The sequence below is a fragment of the Perissodus microlepis genome, chromosome 15 (assembly GCF_051167445.1).
Source record: "Perissodus microlepis isolate ML-2025 ecotype Zambia chromosome 15, ASM5116744v1, whole genome shotgun sequence".
Taxonomy (NCBI): Eukaryota; Metazoa; Chordata; class Actinopteri; order Cichliformes; family Cichlidae; genus Perissodus; species Perissodus microlepis.
Window position 1 is genome coordinate 24838815 of NC_140475.1, and position 20758 is coordinate 24859572.

The window sequence follows — 20758 nt, forward strand, 5'->3', positions numbered from 1 at the left end:
ATATCTCACAATGAACTATGAAAGATAAAAGCTTTTCTTCCAATAACATTTAATCAGGATCCATAATCCTGCAAAATCAAACATGCAGAATTAATTTAACATAAATTCACAAATACAAAGAAATATTCATTCACTTTTAAAGCTGCTGTGAGTAAATCTGACATTTGTAAAAGAAAAACAAAAATATTAAGATGATCTGTATGAAACTCTAATTTTCACTTACTTTTGACAAATATATATAGATTTTTGTTCAGTTTCAAGACTTTATACATGAAACTATTTTAAACCTGAATTATAAGTCGATAGACTAGAAATGACACAGAACTGGAAAATGAACCTGAATTTGTGTTTTAATCTGTAATATATCACAAAGTTGTGATAGAAAGTAACAAAATGGAACCATTTGTGTGTTGCTTGAGCAGAAAATGCATCTGATGTAGCGGAGCAGCTCAAAGCGTTCACCAACAACAAGCTGAATAAGAAAGAGGTGAGTGTTTACACTGGCATCTGTTCGCTCAAGCCTCCTGTGACCAGGAGAGTGACTCCGTGTCCTCCTGTCCTCCTTGTCCTCCGTGTCCAGGTGTCTAAAGTGGTGTCAAAGGTGGAACAACTAGTGAACGTAGCCAAGATCAACTTCACGTTAGCCTCCAGCATCGTCACCATCATCTCTAATGTCATGAGTGGCTCAGCTACAGTCCCGGCAGCCTCAGACAAGTACAGACTTCTTACTCTGCTCACCTCCCACTGATGACACATTCACTGACAGCAGCTCCTGTTTTCATACTACCGGGTGGGCCATTTATATGGATACACCGTAATAAAATGGGAATGGTTGGTGATATTAAAGTCCTGTTTGTGGCACATTAGTATATGTGAGGGGGCAAACTCCTCAAGATGGGTGGTGACCATGGTGGCCACTTAGAAGTCGGCCATCCTGGATACAACTTTTGTTTTTTCAATAGGAAGAGGGCCATGTGACACATCAAACTTATTGGTAATGTCACAAGAAAAACAATGGTGTGCTTGGTTTCAATGTAACTTTATTCTTTCATGAGTTATTTACAAGTTTCTGACCACTTATAACATGTGTTCAATGTGCTGCTCATTGTGTTGGATTGTCAATGCAACCTTCTTCTCCCACTCTTCACACACTGATAGCAACACCGCAGGAGTGTTGTTCATCATCCATGGATAACACCACGGCAACTCCTGCTAAGCAGGCAAAACTTGATTTTACTTCAGCAGCACAGAAAGCGTCTGAAGGTGAGCTTTAAAAATTATTGCAGCCTATATTGTGGAAGAGATGCTACCGCTGCGTACTGTAGAGTCTCCGTCTTTAAAAAAATATTTATTATTTAAAGAGTTTAATTTCTATTGTTTGTCCACTCAAGATTTATAGGGATTTTAAGAAGTATTTAGTTTAATTACTTATTTAGTAATTAAGTTACTTTTCTGACACAGTAATTAGATAAGTATTTTAAATACAATATTGACAAAGTAATTAGTAATTAATTACTTTTTTAAAGTAACTTACCCAAGCACACCATTGGTTTTTCTTGTGACATTACCAATAAGTTTGATGTGTCACATGGCCCTCTTCCTATTGAAAAAACAAAAGTTGTATCCAAGATGGCCGACTTCTAAATGGCCACCATGGTCACCACCCATCTTGAGGAGTTTGCCCCCTCACATATACTAATGTGCCACAAACAGGACTTTAATATCACCAACCATTCCCATTTTATTACGGTGTATCCATATAAATGGCCCACCCTGTACAAAATGAGGAAACCTTTCCTTTCTGCTGTCATCTTAACTTTGACTCACTGTCAGTTCTGTAGTTTACTGTCTTATTCACTTTGCTTGATCACAATTATTGTTTGGTTTGTCCTCTGAAACAAGGTAGCTCTCTTTAAACCTGCTTTCTTCTGATTGGCTGCAGAGGACATATGACATAACAGATCCAGCAGTTCTCTGACTTAATTGGTGTTTAAGGTGAACATCCACAGGAGATATGACAGAAAGAAAGCATTATTGAAAATAAGAGGGCTGTGTTGTTCCTGGACTCTGCTTTTCCATGCTGTCCCTGAATGTCCCACGCTGGCAGGTTTTATTTGCTGCATGAAAACACACAAGTAAAATCACTGCATTCACGGAGAAACACACGAAAACTGTGTGTGGAAGGAATATCACAAAGTACTTACTCCACAACTTTAATCATGTCATGAGCTCTATGTGATAATCATAAACTCTGAGGCATTAATGGCCCACACAGTCTGCTGTTATTTCCTCGTTACAGTCGATGGTGTTCATGATGCTGCAGGAAAATTCATACTTCCAGCATGCTATATGGCTAATGTAGCTAACTGTACTCTTAGCTTTGATTGACCAGAGTTTCTGTAATTGCATCGCTGCAGGAAAATTAGGAAATGCAGAAAGTTTTCAGTCACATAGATCCTTCAGGTCTAGGAAACTGTTTTCACATTTCCTTTTGTGCTTCAGTAAAAGCTGAACTCAGCTGTGCTCTCATTTTAATACGATCCCATTAAAAACTCCTATTTACACACTTGTTTCTGCTGTTAGGTGACAAATAGTGACTGATCACATGTTTAAAAAAAAAAAGGATCACATGTTGACCTGCAGGCGGTTGATCTGCTAAAATCTTGATTTTGTAACCAAAACATCTGAAAAATGTAAAGTTATCACTCACACACCACCAGGAAGTACGGTGACTGGAGAAATTCTGCAAATGTCACCAGGTCTGTGAAAATTATCAGTTAGCAAAGAAACTTTGAAGCATCAGGATGGTGATAAACTGAGAATAAGGTGGAGATTCTGCTATCAGTTTGGATTGTCAGTTTCTGATAATTTGATGATTAACTTGAATAAATCGGTGAAAACTGCAAATCATTTGCTGTCTCCATACAAAGTTTTTCACTTTAAACTGAAATTTACATTAAGCATTTAAATTCAGAGTCCAGTAGCTTCTGAAAGTAGGAGATTTAACTGCTCTGTGACAGCAGCGGATGAGTACCTAACATTTGCATAGGAATAAAACTTGAGTTGAGCCTCCTATTGCAGCGAGTTTCACCATAGACAGGTTGTACTGGTTGTGCAGACCGACTCGGACTGGTTGTTATGTGATGGTTTTGTGTGTGTTTATTAATCACATGAACATTATTTGCAAAGCTTCACCAACCTATCTGAGAGACCGCAGCAGTTTGGACATAGGCCGCCTTCCACCAAAAGTTCACTCAGAGATTGCAGAGCGCTCCATGCTCAACCTCTGGGCAACCAGTTGATGCTACAACTACTTACAGTTGACCTCCAACAGCAAAACAGTTCAGCATGATCACCGGAACCGACAGGTTGCCCTCAGTTGCGCGGAGGCCGTGTCCCATTTCTACGATAGCCATCAGCTAGCATGTAGTCAGAGTGTTGAAACTTTCTGCCGCTTAATGAACTCTCAGCCACAAAGTTTGCTGGCAGGACGGAAAGTTCAGTATTAAACTGAAACTTAAACGAGACTCACATGTTTGAGTCCGTTTCACATGAATCACCTTCAAACATGATCATTTTCAGCTGCGTTTCAGTCAGCCGTGTTAAACGCCACCTCTGTCTTTCTCACCAATATCTGTCTGGTTTTGCTTCCCTTTGAAATCATCGTAGAAATACTTTGCTTCTCTCTCCTCCTCCGCAGAGCTCTGAAGACCGTGGACGAGTTGGTGCAGAAGATACAGTTTGATGGTCCGTCCATCCAGATCAATTCCAAGAATCTGGCTGTGGGAATTCTAGCCCTCAACACGACGATGTTCAACGAAACGACCCTCAGCGCCTTCATGTCTCCAAACAAGTCTGACCCACAGGTAACGTCTGGGAAAGTCAAAACTTTCTCCTGTAGAAGGTGGATCTGTGTTTTTTGATTCAGCTTTGACTGTTTCCTGTCCCCTCTCAGATTGATTTTAAGTCTAAGCGGCCGAATCCTTTAGCTCAGGTCACACTTCCCGCCTCTCTGCTGTCCAAACTCTCTCATGCCGAAGCCAACACATCGTCCAGGATCAGCTTCATGTTCTTCAACAGCACCAGTTTTTTCCAGGTCAGAGGTCACGGTGTGACGTTCACACAAAGGCTGATGTTTTAGGGTGTTTTAACATGACGTGTTTTTCAGAAAAAGGCAGAAAATAAATTGATCAGCTACGTAGTGGCGAGCAGCGTGGTGAACGTCCCCATCAGCAACCTGAAGGACCCAGTGAGGATCGAGATCGCTCATCGCTCTGACCCGGTGAGCGTTCATGTTTTTTCCTTTCTTCTCTGTTCCATTTTTGGACTTTATACACATTATTTATATAGTCGTGTCACTCTTTTCAGTTCCTTTCTTTGACATGTGCTTTATTGTGTTGTCTGTTTCATATAAATGACCTTTATGTTTCTCATGTTCCCCTTTTTCTGAGGTTAATTAATACATTTATTAACATTAATAATCCATATTATTGAAACTGTCAGTAAGAATGTAGTTCCTGGAGATGTGCTGAAGGATTTGAAATGACAATGTCAGAAGATCATGCAGAAATGAGCCAGGTGTGATGGTCACGAGTGGCTCTGAGTGTCTGCTTACTTGAACTTGCTGCTGAGTCATTGCTCTTCAGTCCTCTCAGGCTCCTGGGACTCTGGACTGCGTTTTCTGGGACTTCAACAAGAGCGGTAAGTCTGTCCGTCGCCTCATCGCTCACCTCACTGGTCCTCAGATCTGCAGAGAAGGGAGTCAGCAGCTGTTACAGCTCGTCACACCTCCGTCCTGCTGCACTTTTACTTTGACGTTCTGGTCTGGTTGCTCTTTCAGCAGAAAATTCTGGTAAATTTAGCAGCTTTTCAGGCCGTATTACCAACAGATTCAAGTACTGCAGTAATTACTGAAGAGGACGTTTGTGCGCAGTCTTATCTCAGTACAGATATTTGGCTTCGGAGCAGCCGCCCTCAAACTTTGCAGAAACTTCAGAGAAATATTTCGAGCTCCTGAATCCTGAGCAGTGCTTTATTCATTATAAAAAAAAAACAAAACATTTATTATATTATATTTTATTATTAGAAAGATTCAATCTTTTCATCTGTTTAATTACACATTTTCATTTTGTGTTGAGGTGACTTTGCTGTAATGCCTCTGTGTCACCACTAGATGGAACTGGAGATTGGAACAAAGAAGGCTGCAAAAAAAACTCCACCGAATCCACGGCCAACAAAACCGTCTGCCTGTGCGACCACCTCACACACTTTGGTGTCCTCCTGGTAAGACCGCTGTGTTCCTGTGAGTGTGTGTGTCCGAGCTGTGCTCACACACCTGTCACACTGACGTCCTGGCACGGGCGCCACATTCATGTCACGTTGTGTGGATCCTTTCATGTTTTTGTTGTGGTCATGATGGTCTCCATAGTTGCCCTCTGGCCTTCTTTGTTGTTCATGTGCGTTTCCTTCATTCATGTAGTCGTTGCCGTCTCTCTCTTAAGGACATCTCTAATACTTCGGCCTCCATCGATGAAAAGAACAACAATATCCTGACCTTCATCAGCTACATCGGCTGCGGTATCTCCGCCATCTTCTCTGCTGCCACGCTGCTCACGTACATCGCCTTCGAGTGAGTCCACCGTTCGGCTGCAGTATGAACCCTCCAGCTTCCAGTGCCTGGCTATCGTCTCTCCTCATCCATGTTTTCCATCAATGATGTCATTGTTTTTTGGTGACAAAAGCGAGTCAGTCTGTTAAAGCAGAACTACACAAAGTGTTGGAAGACAGTCTAGATTTCCATCATCTGTAGTTTCCTTGAGTTGTTCCTCCCAGAGTGTGAAACACCGCTGCTCTGTCGGAGCTGATGGTGTCTCACAGATGTGCACGACATGTCCTTTGGCTCCAGTGGTGTGACCTCTGGGTTTGCAGTAAAAGCAGCATGGGTCGCTCTCTTTCAGGTCTTAAAAAGCTGCATTAAGCTTGTAAAAGCACTTTGCAGAGTCAGAAGGACTAAAACAGTATGATATAAATGCCACTCCTTTGTTTCTCTTGGCTTCGCATTTAAATCCCAGAGCCAAGCATCACTGTTCAAAGTACAGGCTGTTTATACAGAATCTGTTTAAACCCAAACCATCATCTTTCCCAGGTTTACATGAGTGCAAACGACACTAATCAGCAGAGCCTGTTGTCCCAGGTGTGAACACCTGTACTCCGAAAAGGAGGCATAGGATGGTGTGGAGGACAGAGGGTTGCGTGCATCACTGTTATCACTTTTATCACTGATGTCAGTGATGCATGAACAAAGACATTTAGTGTGTTCTTAGCTCTGTGTTGGGTAAATGGAGCGCACATGGGTCACGCTCACGGTGCTCTGAAGGCTTTCAGCTCGAATGTTGTGAATCACCAATAAATTTCAAAGTCACAGAAAAATTTGGAGCAGGAAACCCGAGAGAAACTTGAGAAACTCTCAGCTACTGCATGCGGCTTTGACTTGGATGAGAATATTCGGAAAAAACTGCAGCAAATATATTTCTCGACAATATCAGAATGTAACCATGCAGAAATTTGTGCTTTCCTCCTCTTGTCCTCACAGGAAGCTGCGGCGTGACTACCCGTCAAAGATCCTGATGAACCTCAGCACATCTCTGCTGTTTCTCAACATGGTGTTCCTGCTGGACAGCTGGCTGAGCACCATGGAAAACGATGGGCTGTGTAAGGCTGTGGCCATTTTCCTCCACTACTTTCTGCTGACCTCTTTCACCTGGATGGGGCTAGAATCGGTCCATATGTACATCGCTCTGGTCAAAGTCTTTAACACCTACATCCGCCGGTACATCCTGAAGTTCTGCATCGTTGGGTGGGGTGAGTCGCCCGCTGATGATCCACACAGACCCACAAAGACAACAAAAGATCATGAATAAAGTAAAAGTGTCCAACATGGTTTAGCATTTCTTTGCATCAAGAATAATTTATGATTAATAATTAGTGAAGCTCCTACTGTTGTGCACAAGTCAAGTCTTCGTTTGGAGGTGGATTTGGTCGGGAACTCTGTGAAGCTGCGGGTGTCTCAGGGCAAAAACACACAGCACAGCTTCAGCTTCATATCATTCCTGTTGAATATGGTTAATAATCTCTTACAGACAGGTCTAAGTGCATGTAAACCTTTTACTATCCTGAACAGATGTGCACCAGCGCACCGAACATTCCTCCGAGAAAATATCTTCTGAGATTTATATCATCCTCCTGAGACTGGAGATGCAATTTTAATTTCTCTGAGCTGTTTGGGATTAAATGGCGCTGATATGCACAAAAACATACACTAAAAAAAGGAGGCCGTTACCTCGTTAGATAATTGTTGAATACTTTTCTGTCTTGATATGAGGACGTGGGTTTAATTTACAAGATAAAACAGTTTGATGCCATTTCAGTCTGTGATTGTGATGCAAGTGTAAGAGACCCGAGACACTGACGTTAACGTGCGGACGGCGTGCTTTGTGTGTTCCAGGTCTTCCTGCTGTGCTGGTTGTGATTGTCGCTGCGGTGGACAAAGACGCGTACAAAGCAGTAGAATTCAAAGGAGGGTCAAAGTTGTAAGTGTGCCCAGAATCTCAATAACAGGTCTACAAACCACATCACTAAATATGGACGTGATGATTTCTTGTCAGAAAAATCAGGATTTGATTAAGTCACTGAATAACTCATTTATCAGAGTGTTGCTTAATCAGTCAGTTAGCTAACAAAAGAAAAGCCTTGTTACATGCAGGCGTCATCGTTAGCACAACTGCTCCACGGTGCCAAGTTTATGATGAAAGGACAACGAGTTGTTCAGGATTTGAGTTAAAAACTGCTGTGTGCATGGCACTGACGTGTTTGAGCTCCTGCAGCTGATTCTGTCTGTTATCCTGCAAAACTCCCAGAAACGATCAAACTGAACAGCTGCACAAAATCTCACCTTAAGCAACCCTCAGTCCTAACACTCAGAGCAGGGTTTACTATAACGGGATGACCAGTGCACTTTCACTTCGTTTTAGTTTACTGCATTTCAAATTGATTAAGGCTGAATTTAGTTTCATTATAATAAAGTGGATGATGTGTGAAAAAACCTTAAATCCCTCTTTAATAGTTTGAACGGGCATGTGTGTGTTTCCTTGTCAGCTGCTGGATTACCAATGAAGCCGTATTCTACACCACCTGCGTCGGTTACTTCTGTCTGGTGTTTCTGCTCAACATGGCCATGTTTGTCGTGGTGATGCTGCAGATCTGCGGACGCAACGGCAAACGCAGCAACCGCACGCTGCGGAAAGAGGTCTGTACTCATGCCCAGTGATCTGGACTAAGACTGTTTCATGATTTTAAAAAAACTTTCTGTCGGTTGTAATAACTCTCTGAATTAAAAGTTAACCCTGACATTCCTGCAATGTAATAACAACCATATCATAACAGGTGTCAGCAGCCTTAAGGCTCTGTCAGAGACAGAGGAAAGAGTTACTGTACACCATTAATGAAGTTTCTCATGTTTGCTTCTGGAAAAGGAAGTAAACTAAGGAGACAAGGAAAGGAGGGAACGTTTAACGCTTTAAAATTCTCTCCTGCTATGATCCAGGTTCTCCGAAACCTACGGAGCGCCATCAGCCTCACCTTCCTGCTGGGAATGACCTGGGGGTTTGCTTTCTTTGCCTGGGGACCGGTCAAGCTGACGTTCATGTACCTCTTCTCCATCTTCAACTCGCTGCAAGGTGAAGTGACCGCATAGCGTGATAGTGTGAACATGTTTAATCCGTGTGCTGAGTTGTGTTATGTGTAAAGATAAAAGATTATAGAGCAGGTTTGTGCAGAGGCGATAACTGTAAAGTGACCCAAGCAGTTATTTTTACCTGTCAGCAGGTCTGCTGTGGTAGAATAACTCATTCTGTTTCTACCTGTCTGTTTTCAGGCCTCTTCATATTTATTTTCCACTGCGCCCTGAAAGAAAATGTGCAGAAGCAGTGGAAGAGATACCTCTGCTGTGGCCGATTCAAGCTGTCAGACAACTCAGGTATCCCATCTGTCTGTCTGCCTTTTTCAGGTCAAGGCCAGTTCACGTCTCCCCTCTCAGATCTGTCTGCCGGAACCCAGAGAGGTTCCCACGGCAGAAATAAAAGGACGTTTTATTAAAAATATAAAAGCTAAGTCGCCACGGCTTCATAGGTAATAAAAAAGATAAACCCAGGAACTCCTCCAGGTGCGCTCAGTCTCAGGATGTGCTGTCCGGGTGCCATTTCATTTAAGAGAAATCACTGAGTTTCACTTGATGCCAAAAAATCACTGTGCAAAAGTCTCCAACCACAGATAAAGTTTTGCTTGGAAAATAGAAAATAGATGCATAAATACACAGAAATACAACCTGGAGAGCTGGATGTTTGCCTGTTTAGGACATCAGTGGCTGATACTGTTCATCTTCTTTTAAAACAGGTTCTTTCCTCAGATGTCTGTCATGTGTAGACATGACACTGATTCATGACTTTAATTCAGAGGTACAATTTAATTAAGTAGGTACAAGGACTGGACTGGAAACGAGTGAAAAAACAGCCAATGACACGAGGAGATGTTCCTCATGCTCAAGAGCACTTTAAGAATGACAAGAACAACCTCAGAGCAGGCGAAAGATCCAGTATTTATTTACTGTTATCAGTCATGTCCTGAAAAGTCCTTTTTACGTGATTGAACTCACAAATCCAAAGAGCTCCACTTTAATGCCAGCAGTGCTTTTATGAAAGGAGAGAGAGGATGAATGCTCCAGCCCTTGCTTCGATTTAACATGTGAAGGTTTTCAGTGAGTGAACACGTCTTTCACATGGACGTGTGTGAGATCCGTTTATTCACTTATACAGAAACATCTCTGAATGTTTCAGCCGAAACATGTTTGGAAAGAAACAACTCAAAACGAAGCTTTATTTAATTTATTTTTCATTTGATAAAAATCCAGATTATGATGACTTTTTAAACTTGTTGGAATGAGTTCATGATACATGTTTGTGTTAAAGCCAAAATCTCTCAGTTCAGGTTCCCTAAAAACATCCTGAGAAGCTGTGAAAGTAAAAGTTAGACCTGCTTTTTTATGTTCTGCTGGCAACTCTTCAGTCTGATAGGACAGGATTTTCCTTTTCTCTGTTTTGGCAACAGTTGGATGGGTTATCAAAACCTCAGATTATGTTTCTTTCATTGGAGAATTATTTAACTGGAAAAAGAAGGAATCATTTGTAATGGTTTCATCCACCTGTCCACATTCTGTCCAGGCCAGCTGAATTTAAACAGGTGTTGTTGGGAATTGTTCTAAACAGCTGGAAACGTGATGTTTAAAGGTTAAATATGCATAACGACAAGATGTGTGTTATTCAAACGTGTTATTCAAACATCCTGAACATTTTTAATCTCAGCAAATTAAACTTCAGTTGCAAAAATCCTGAAAATGGAAATAGTGCAGATATAGTTCATGTTGACTGTGAATTGTTTAGTCAAAATCTAAAGTTGTACATGTTCCTCTAGAAGAAAAATGTGGAGAATTATTAGAGAGGTCCAGTAATTGTGTCTGACACTGAACTTCAGTAAGAGTGAGGAACATTAACATTGAAGAAAAAACCCTACAACACATTGTGTCCCACTGATATCTTCTCTAAAAATCTGGAGATAATTGATTGTTTCTCGCGTGCAGACTGGAGTAAGACAGCTACCAACAACACCAAGAAGGTGAGCTCAGACAACCTGGGCAAGTCTCTGTCCTCCAGCTCCTTTGGCTCCACCACCGCCAACTGGACCTCCAAGGCTAAAGCGACGCTCAACCCGTTCAAACGACATAGTAACACAGGTGAGACCCGCTCAGAAAGGCCCTCGCAGCACAAACGCTCTCATACAGTAATTACTTAGAGGAGACTGTGAGACCGAGAGGACATGGAAGCAAAGAGAGGAGAAACATCCAGCGTGAGTTAGTCTGAAAAGAAAACCACCACCCTGTTTAGACAGCTTGTCTGAAGTCCATTCCTCTTTGTGAAAACACCACTGCACATACTATGCCTCAGAGCTTTACTGCTTTAATAACACTTGTATATGTTAGCATGTAGCCTATGGCAGGCATGAGTGCGTGGACCAAATGTTATGCTGTGCAGCACTACTATGTAGTAAACAAGTTTGCATGCAGACTCCAGTGTTTTCTGTCCTGAATATGAATATGAAAGGAACTTGAATCACCCCCTACTGTGGAAGTTAGTGCAGCTTATCACAACCCCGAAGCAAAAAGGCCTGTTTGATTCCGTCATAGTTATATATTATAACGTCCTGCTCAGTAACAATCTCTGTTATTAATCCACCTTTCTTCTTGAATAAATTTGAACATCCTTAAATCACTTTCATTATTTAATGGACGGGATGATCCATAATAGTTGTTCAGTGACTCGGTTTGAAGGAAAGACTTTAAGTGCCAGTTAAACCCATCTGCATGCAAACTTGACTCCACTTGAAGATCAGTTCCTTTTTTCCGTGATTGTTGCAGGTTTGTCACTGTTACCATGAAAGCCTGTGTAATATCTCCTGGTACGTGATGTTGATGTGTGTGCCTCTGTGTTTGCTGTGTAGACAGCTATTCCAGCCAGTAACAAGAATGGAGGACCAGTGGAGGTAACGCCTAAGCCAATTAGAGGGTTGTGCTCCTGCTTCCAGCATCATGTGATCTGATCTGGGTTTCCCAAAATGCTTCTGCTCTAAAATTAATCTGGAAATCCAAATTCTAGATGATGTTTAATTTGGTGTCTTTAATCCAAAAGAGGAAAACGTTCAAAGGTTTCACTAGCAGACATTTTGGGAAAGCAGCCACTGTGATTGTGCTGTGATTGTTTGGTCGCCATGATGTCATACACGTCCCTTGTTCCCCACCCCTGAGATACTCTGTTATAAGTGAGAGCTCAAACTCAACCCACCCATTCATATTTTGGCCTCAGGGTGCCTCGGGGTGCAGAAACAAGCGCGCCGTGTCGGGCTGCTTCCGAGCCGACATCTGCAATGTGTTTAATGATTTTGGATTTGTGCGAATTTGTAATAAGAGCACAGTAACACCAGGCTAACTCTGTGGTTCACATTAGAGTGAGTAACTGATGTGATTTCTTGTGTTTGCTCATTAAATTAACACCAAATGTTGAGGATGTCAAACACTCTGTTTGAGTCCCAACATTACACGATGCGACTGACTCCCAAAGAGACTGAACCTCTCTCTCTCTCTCTCTCTTACTGATTGTGATCACATTAAACATCTTGCTCTCAAAATCAGAGAGGTGCAACACTTCCTACAGTTTAGTTTAATTACTTTAGGCACAATTGTATAATATCCCCAAACCATTTGTGGAAGGCTCTGACACTCATCCATGGAGTAGAATAAGCACGTTCCAGCAGGCAGAACTCGGATATGTTTTCTAAGGATATTAAAGCTATTACTTCTTTATATATTTAAGCTGTGACAGAGACTGTGAACAACCACAGTTGAGTAGAACCCACAGATTAACACAAATTAACACAAAATTAACCCAAAGAACAAGTTCCATATTTGAAATTGCAGTAATATAATTACAAGAGGAGTCACAGAAACTACAGCCACCAGTTTTCAAACCAACAAATTAAGTTTTTTTTACTCTTAAAAGTGGAAAATCTAATGTTTGTTTTAACTAATTATCCTAGATGGTTAACATGGGCTTCGGTGCTGTGAATGATGTATTGATTCCAGGTTAACTCCAGGTTAGTTTGAGTAGATGGAAGGGGTCTGGTTATACTGGTTATACTGGTTGTGTCTAAAAAAAAAAAATCGGTGTGTGCAAGATGGTGCCATATGGAAACACTTGGCCGTCTTTGTTAAATCCAAGAGAAGCCAGACAGCGTAACGTTTTGGCTGCCCAACTCTGATGACTTAACTCATGTGAGCGTACAGTAACGTTAAACAGCGAGGTTCAACTCGTTCATCAAGTTATTTCTATTGTTATTGTTTGACTGTGGTTTACAGTTCTAGGCTAACCCCTGTCAGCTTGCCACATATCAGCTATAATAGCTATATTGGCCATTTGGACTAACTTTATATTGCGTTTGCAACTAGCATTGCATTTAAGATTATTTGAGGCTAAAGGTGACATGAATAAACTTTTTATGTTGGCCACTTCAGATAGATCCATAAGCCTTGATGTTATTGATGTCGTCAAAAACTCGCCTGTTTCTGAATTTCCAGAATGAAAATAACTGCAAGTCCATCGCAGATACTAAGATTAAGTAAGGATTAAGTAAAGGACTCTAACCTATGAGAGTGGGGGAGGAGGAGCTTTGGACAGTGCGGGGAAAGAGAGGAGATTTGCAGGAGGAAGCTTTCAGTTTCCAATTTCTTGGTTCACCTTTTTCTAATGTTACACAATTGCAGCTTTAAATGCTAACGTGCATGCTCAACAGGTTTGATTTTATGCTCCCTCTGTGCCCCCCCCTCCCTCTGCCAGTCAGAAGATTAGGAAACTTTTCAGTTGGATATGTCCTTTCACTTTTCACTCTCACATGATCTGCGACAGCCAAAAGGAATGACTAATGTAATTCCAGCTGTAGTTTAACTGTGTGTACATGATGTGTTTAGTGTTATGGACTGAATCCATCTTTAAGTAATTTACTGTGTTTCCATGTGAAACAAAAAGACCCAAAGCAATCTTAAAACCACAGGAGAAGTAATTTGTCTGTAACAAATTTCACAACAGGTTGTTTTGTTCCCACTAACATTAAAAAAAATCTGGTTCGTTTTGACCCCTTTATAGATGTCACTGTTCTCTGGGCTGATTTGGCAGTCCTGAAATCTGGACTTCCCCTTCTCTCGAGCACAGAGTACTCCCTGTGCGGCCGTTGTGTCAGTCAGAGTCAGCCCGAATGGCAAGGGTAAAGGTGAACAGATAAAGTGTCTCAGCCGCTGCATCATATCTCCAGGTGAGCTGAGAGAACAGGTGAGGAGAGATCATTCGTCTCTTTGGGAGTTTGGAGGTTTTCGCCAAAGCTGTGATGTCAGATTTTCTCCTTCAAACTGGCCACATTCACTCTGAGCTCAATTAGTACTCTTACTTTCATTCCCAGCGTTCCCAGCCTCCTCTCCACAGACAGCTGGGACTGTGTGGAACTGAAGAACACGCAGAGCCTTAATGGAAAGAATGAAAAGAAGTTTTTCCCTTTAATGCCAGCAACATGTTTTAAAAAGCTGAGGCTCTGAGACTTTTTCTTACTAAAACGAGCAGGAGAACAACGTTGTCTGCATGGAGTTCACTGCTGACTCGTGCGGTGAACTTAGAACCGTTCGTGCTGAATCTGTGTGCAGAACAGAGCTGATGATTTAAACCCCAGTAGTCAGGAGCTGAAGAGTGAATGGAGCCACTTTAAAGGTTACTGTTGTTCAGGGAAAAGTGCTTTCTGGAACATCTTTCAGACAGTCAACAAATATCTTTCATGGAAGACGCTTTGGGGAATCCACTCATGAATGATGCTGAATGATGCTGAATGTTGCCTTAGCTGTTGCCTCGTGGTTCCTGTTCAGGTTGTGTGCTTTACTTTGGGGACCTGACACGTACTTTGGGGATCATGCTGCTCCATTTGTCTCAGCGTAGTGATCTGTCTTGGTGTGTTTGACCCACAGGAACTGATGCACATGGAAGCTCCAAACAGGATATTTCTCTCACTCTGTGATGGTCACACACACACGTGTGGTTGAAATCTCATATACACATTCCCTTACACACTTCACCACATTATTGCATAAATGCTTTGCAAGCTACAGACCTACGAGTCAAACACCAAGTCCAACCTTCCATCCAGCACGCTGCTGATCCTTTTATTTATGACCTTCATCGATATGTCTCATTGCATCCCTACACGATTAGATCATCCCTTAAGCCGCCTGGAAAATACTGTCATCGTGCACAGTAGTTTTCAAACCAAACCCAGGACAAATAAATCAATTATTTCAAAATAGAATAATAAGCAAAACTGAACATGTGGGACTAAAGCAGACCCGAAATGAGCATGGTGTTCCACCAAGATAATCAGTTCATGACTCCCACACCCATCTTATCTTGTTGCTTGACTATATAATCACAGCTGACAGTGTAATGAGATGTAGTGGCCCCATCACACTCCATCCTGCTGTGCTGGAGTCAGTATTTTATTATCTTCCAGTAAGAGAAAAAATGGTTATTAGACATTTGTCACGACAGAGGATGAAATCATTTGGAGTGGCAGTGTTTCAAAGTTTAAAGCCATCAAACCTGCGGGTGTGTGGACCCCCTGAAATATATTTCACTGTCTCTCCTTTACAGTACTGGAAAAACACAGTGAACCATCTCCTTGAACAGCTCGGCTGAGCACCAGCTAACGGGAGTTTCATTACTATGACCATAATTATTATGCTAGCCCATAATTATTCATACTCCTGGCATATTTTGACCTAAAGTTATTTTTATTCAACCAGCAAGGTTTTTTTTGACCAGAAATGACAAAGGTGTTTCCCAAAAGATAATAAGACAATGTACAAGAGGAATCATTGTGGAAAAAAAATTTGAGCAAAAGGTTTTATGTCCAGAATTATTCATACCCTTCTCAGTAATCAATAGATAAGCCTTTATTGGCTAGCAATCAAACGCTAATTGCAGACCAGCTTTTTTGCACGTCTACACAGGCATTTTTGCCCACTCATCTTTAGCAGTGAGCTCCAAATCCTTCAGGCTGGAGGGTCTTCTTGCCATCACCCTGATCTTTAGCTCCCTCCACAGATTCTCAGTTGGATTCAAGTCAGGACTCTGGCTCTGTTGAGAATCTTCATGTATTGCTCTTTTTTTCATGGTGCCATTTACTTTGATTAGGTTCCCTGGTCCACTGGCTGAAAAACATCCCCAAAGCATTAGGTTCCCAACACCATGTTTGAAAGTGGGGATGGTGTTCTTTGGGTTAAAGGCTTTTTTTTACGCCAAATGAAGGAAACATCATTGTGAGAAAACAATTCCATTTTTGTTTCATCTGACCATAACACAGAAGACCAGAAGTCTTCTTCTTTGTCCAGATGAGCATTTCCAAAGGCCAAGCGAGCTTTTGTGTGCCTTTTCTGGAGAAGTGGCGTCCTCCTTGGTCTGCATCCATGGAACCCAGCAGTGTGCAGTATCCGTTGGACTGTCTGCCTTGAGACATTGCCACCAGCAGAGCACAGATTCACCAGGATGGCCTTGGTGATGATCCTTGGATTCTTTTTCACCTCTCTCACTATCCTCCTGGCCAACACAGGTGTCACTTTTGGCTTCTGACCACGTCCTTTGAGATTTTCCACAGTGCAAAACATCTTGTATTTTTTAATAATACTTCGCACTGTAGCCACTGGAACTTGAAAACATTTAGATATGGTCTTGTAGCCCTTTCCTGACTTGTGAGCAGCTACAATGTGTAGCTGCAGGTCCTCACTGAACTCCTCTGTCTTAGCCATGACTGTCCACAAACCAACTGCAGAGAGCTGCTGTTTTTTTTACCTGTTGAGTTGATTAAAACAGCTGTTCCCAATTAATTAGGGTAATTAGGATGCTTTAGACCAGCTTCGACTATTCGGAATGGTATAGAACTTTGAATTTTCCCAGAGACTATGACAGTTTGTGAAGGGTATGAATAATTCTGGACATGGCACTTTTTGCTGAAATGTAAATAAAAGCTGAGAAATGTTTTTTTTTTCCCACAATGATGCCTCTTGTACATCTTATTATCTTTTGGGAGACTCCTGTGTCATTTCCGGTCAAAAAACACTTGCTGGTTGCATAAAAATACCTTTAAGTTAAAATTTGCCAGGGGTATGAATAATTATGGGCTTGACTGAATATATTCACTACAATTCTCTTCTTGTGACTCACTTGATGAAATTAAAACCAACCAACAGCAAGATGTCAGTCCCAAATCTACAAACAAACCCTCAAAGCCTGTGAGGAACCAATACCATTCCAACAAAAGCTTGTGTTTTCTCCAAAAACACAAGCTTTTGTTGGGATGGTAAGCATGCACTAGCTAGCAGCTAGTGCATGCTTACTTTAGCCAAAAGTAATGAGCATCTATGCTGAAGGAAGATGTCTTTTGTCATGTAGTGAGAGTGCTGGCAGTGGGATTTAGAGAATCATTGAAGTGAGTTTGGTCCTCATTGATGACTGCTGCAGTGAGTGGCATGTTACTGATAAGCTGCATAAAGTGTAAAGGATGCAAATGGAAACATGTTCAGTGTGTTCCACAGCTGTGCCATCGCTGTGCTCGTCCAGACGTTTGCCTGAAAATGGGGACAAAACACTGTAATATGTTTAAGTCTCAGACATCTTTCAAAGTTTAGTTTTAAGAAGGAAAGAAAAACCACTCTGTGTCAGATCTCCTTGTCTTTTGAGGGTCCAAATGACCTTTTTTGCTTTTCTGTTCCCATTTTTAAAAACCTTTGTAAAAGTATTTATCTGCAGACATCTGAACAGCTCTCGGTTGATTTTAGGTTCCCCTCAGATTGGTATTTGAGATTAATTTTACTGGAATGTTGATTAAGGGTTTTTTTTTTAGCTCTTTTGTCAGATTTAATGTGTGTTGATGTGTAACCTTATGTCACCCTGTATCTGAAATCTATTGTCAAGTTGGAACTAAGATTAGAGCTCAGACACGTCATCCTTTGCCTGCTGCACTAAAGCCCAGTATTTACTTTGAAGGCTGCTTTTCCTTTTTCCAGGTAGGCAGCCTGGTATCTTGCGAAGGCCAAATTGAAACCCCGCGTCCTTCCTTATAGCCTTACTGATATCGCTGTGTAGCTCAGCCAGACCTAACATATGGAACTACTGAATGATACATACATCCTCCATTAACCGAGGTGCTTGTGAAGCATCTGTTACTGTTTCCAGTCAGATTTGACTGATAGGAAACCTCCACTGAATCCTGCCTGCACCATGTGAGTCCACAAAGTCGGGATACGGTGGTCATGAGCAGAGACGTGGTGCAGAGATTAAAACTCAGATGAGCACGTCGGGCGAATCATGGACAGCTTTGGATGCAACACTTGGTTCACCTCCAAGCAAAACAGAAAATACTTTCCAACCACCATCTTTTTCATTTTATTGGCAGTGTTGTGTACAGAAATTGTCAGAATGTCTCAGCCAGGTCCAAGCCACTGAAGAACTGCAGATCTCGCATAGTCGATGACTTTTCACTGATTGTCTATTTTTAAAATGTTTATGTGTGTATCAGCTTCTTTGACCCGTCGCCCTTCCCGAGGTTCTCTCTAAGGGTACCTTTTCAGGTGAAACTGGATTACACCTTTGTTATCAAGCACTGACATGCTGACAGAGTAAGGGGATACAGTTTGAGTCGGTTCTTAGTCAACAATCACTTCTTTAACAGTATTTGCAGTAAAGAACAAAAGGTTCTAAAGTGCGGAAGGAAAATGGAGGCCAACAAAAAGATAATGGAGTGCAGATGAAAACATAAAATGTGTTGGACACCACAATAAAATAAATATTTTAGTCAAAAGCTTATCCAAAAATAATTTTTACTCTGTGATTTAAAGAAGTTGCTGATTGTGCCAGTTTCAGATTGTCAGACAGGGCGGTGATATTGACTGGTTTTGTGTCAGCGTTTGGCCAAACTAATAGTGCAAGAAAACACACAAATCCTGGCTGGACACCACAAAACTGTCCACATGGTCATGTCCAGCTTGCTCATTTTTACCTTGTACTGTCTCGCGTGTTGCCTGAGCCACATCGTGAGGTCTAATCAGCAAAGACAGTATGTGATATCTGAGTTCTACTGACACTCTAATACACATGAAGTCATTTGCCATTTGCCTTCAGATCAGAGCTTTGTTGCTGCTTGTCGTCATCTCTCTAGATGAGGCCTGATTTGCTGCACAGTGTTGGCTTTGCATGTCATTCCAGTATCTCGCTCTGTCTTTTACTTCTAAGCACCAATAGAGCTCAGGACAGAGTCTAAGTAGAAGGAGAATCATTGCCAAGTGATCTGGTTGTTGTCTGGTTAATTTCTTCAAGCTTTGTCCAAAAAGTGTAACCCTGAAATATTCTGTCTTGGTAGGAGCCATTTTTATTTGCAAGTGTGTCATTTGGACACCAGGGTTGATGGATAAGGTAAAAACACAGTTAAGGAAATCAGGCAGATGTTGAACAGAACTCAAAGAAGAAAGAGATTCAGTGACTGATCTTCTCAGTAAAGTTAATCTGGAGTCTCATAGTATAGTCCTCACAGCAAGAGGTCAGACACCTTCTGTCTTTAGTCTGAGTCCCAGGCCAACCATCACACGTGCTCAAGAATATTAGTCAAAGAAAATTAATTAAAACTGTTCAACTCTCCTGGTTTGAGCCAAAGCTTGCATAAATACATTCTCCCTGTGGATTATTTAAAAGTCTTTAAAGACAAAAAGCTGCGTCCACAGTGCTACATGATGAGCTGCATTAGCTTTTTTATTTGTTTGCTTTGCCACTTGGAGGCAGCAGAAGCAGGGGGTGAACTGTGCTACCACAGCCACACACAGGACTGTTGCCTTTACACGTGACCTGGAGCGACATTTAAACTTAACAGCCTGCTGCGACCTCGTGCTGCGGGAAAGATCAGACGATAAAATCTGTGTGGGTTCGACTGCATAAGTGTAAACTTTAACATGTGATACTATCAGATCATCTGTGTTTCACATAACACTCATCAGCGCAGCTTTATTGTGTGGAATGCTTTAGGCCTGCGCAAACAGACTTGTTTGTCCAATTACTTTACTCTAACATAAAAGCATGTACTGAAGAAAATGCATTTTTATTTGTACCTTAGAGGAGGGTGGTAAGCATTCTCATTCAGATCATAGCCTGCGGTGGAAATGGACAGCGTGTCATTAAGTCATCTGCGCTGAAGGAGGAATTCTCTCTTTGTGTTTCCTACGAGGTTGCTTCACAGTTCCTCAGCGTCTTCACCAGTGTCAGTCTATCCTTGTATCATTTCCAGATGTTTGAGGTCGGAGCATCTCTCCATCACAGAGCAGGCAGATCATGACCAGGGACCGACCTGCTATTCCCAAACGCCTTTTCTATGACACCAGCTCAGCTCTAACACCCCTCACAGTTTCTGTCTCTGTCTCAAAGTGTACTCTGGTGTACAATTGAGGGATTAAAAAAAATAAAACAGTATTCCCCGTAAAAATGTTGTCCATGTGTCAGAGGAGATGCAGAAAGAAAACAAAACACAGTGTGACATCATGGGGCATTTTAAAAGTCAAAATGAGTGAATAGGACCAGCTGCAACATGACCACGTGAGGCCAGCGGCATAATCAGCGCTGTCATAATGCACAGTGAAAGGAAGTCGTGACTGCAGTCCACGCCAGCAGGAAATCATTGCTTGACCCTGAAGCTTTTTGTGTTGCAAGGGGACAACAGTTGGAAGAGATGTTGGGAATAATCGCTGAATGTGTAGTAAGACAACACAATCAATCAATCCATGCTCTGTTTAATCAGGCAACGATAGAGAAGGAGCTTCTTTTGTTTGAACAGCGTGATTTAGATGCAATCTCAAATATTCCCTGCTTTACAATATCAGACCAGGAGGTCAGCGCACAGACATATGCATGTGTTTGATTTGGCTCAAAGAGCATACATTTAAGTCGATTGCTTTGGCCCATTGTCCACAAGAATGTTCCATAAAATGTGAAACTGTGAAGACTGCTGGTATATCTATACCATAAAT

At 41.7% G+C, this 20758-nt stretch overlaps 1 protein-coding gene across 4 annotated transcripts in view; it reads left to right on the forward strand.

Annotated features, from left to right (window-relative positions):
- The window catches only part of adgrg6 (adhesion G protein-coupled receptor G6), a 101666-nt gene that overhangs the window by 71630 nt on the left and 9278 nt on the right, over positions 1-20758 (forward strand). For 3 of the 4 annotated variants that reach the window (XM_084952340.1, XM_084952341.1, XM_084952343.1), the window contains 14 exons: positions 423-487; positions 581-714; positions 3701-3866; positions 3956-4096; positions 4169-4282; positions 4647-4701; positions 5174-5283; positions 5502-5629; positions 6593-6861; positions 7505-7589; positions 8155-8305; positions 8603-8735; positions 8933-9034; positions 10691-10843. In XM_084952340.1, coding sequence (XP_084808466.1) covers positions 423-487; positions 581-714; positions 3701-3866; positions 3956-4096; positions 4169-4282; positions 4647-4701; positions 5174-5283; positions 5502-5629; positions 6593-6861; positions 7505-7589; positions 8155-8305; positions 8603-8735; positions 8933-9034; positions 10691-10843 — 1806 coding nt within the window. Of the gene's footprint in view, positions 1-422; positions 488-580; positions 715-3700; positions 3867-3955; positions 4097-4168; positions 4283-4646; positions 4702-5173; positions 5284-5501; positions 5630-6592; positions 6862-7504; positions 7590-8154; positions 8306-8602; positions 8736-8932; positions 9035-10690; positions 10844-11607; positions 11650-20758 lie in introns of all 4 variants that reach the window. The other variant, XM_084952342.1, reaches the window with a different exon arrangement.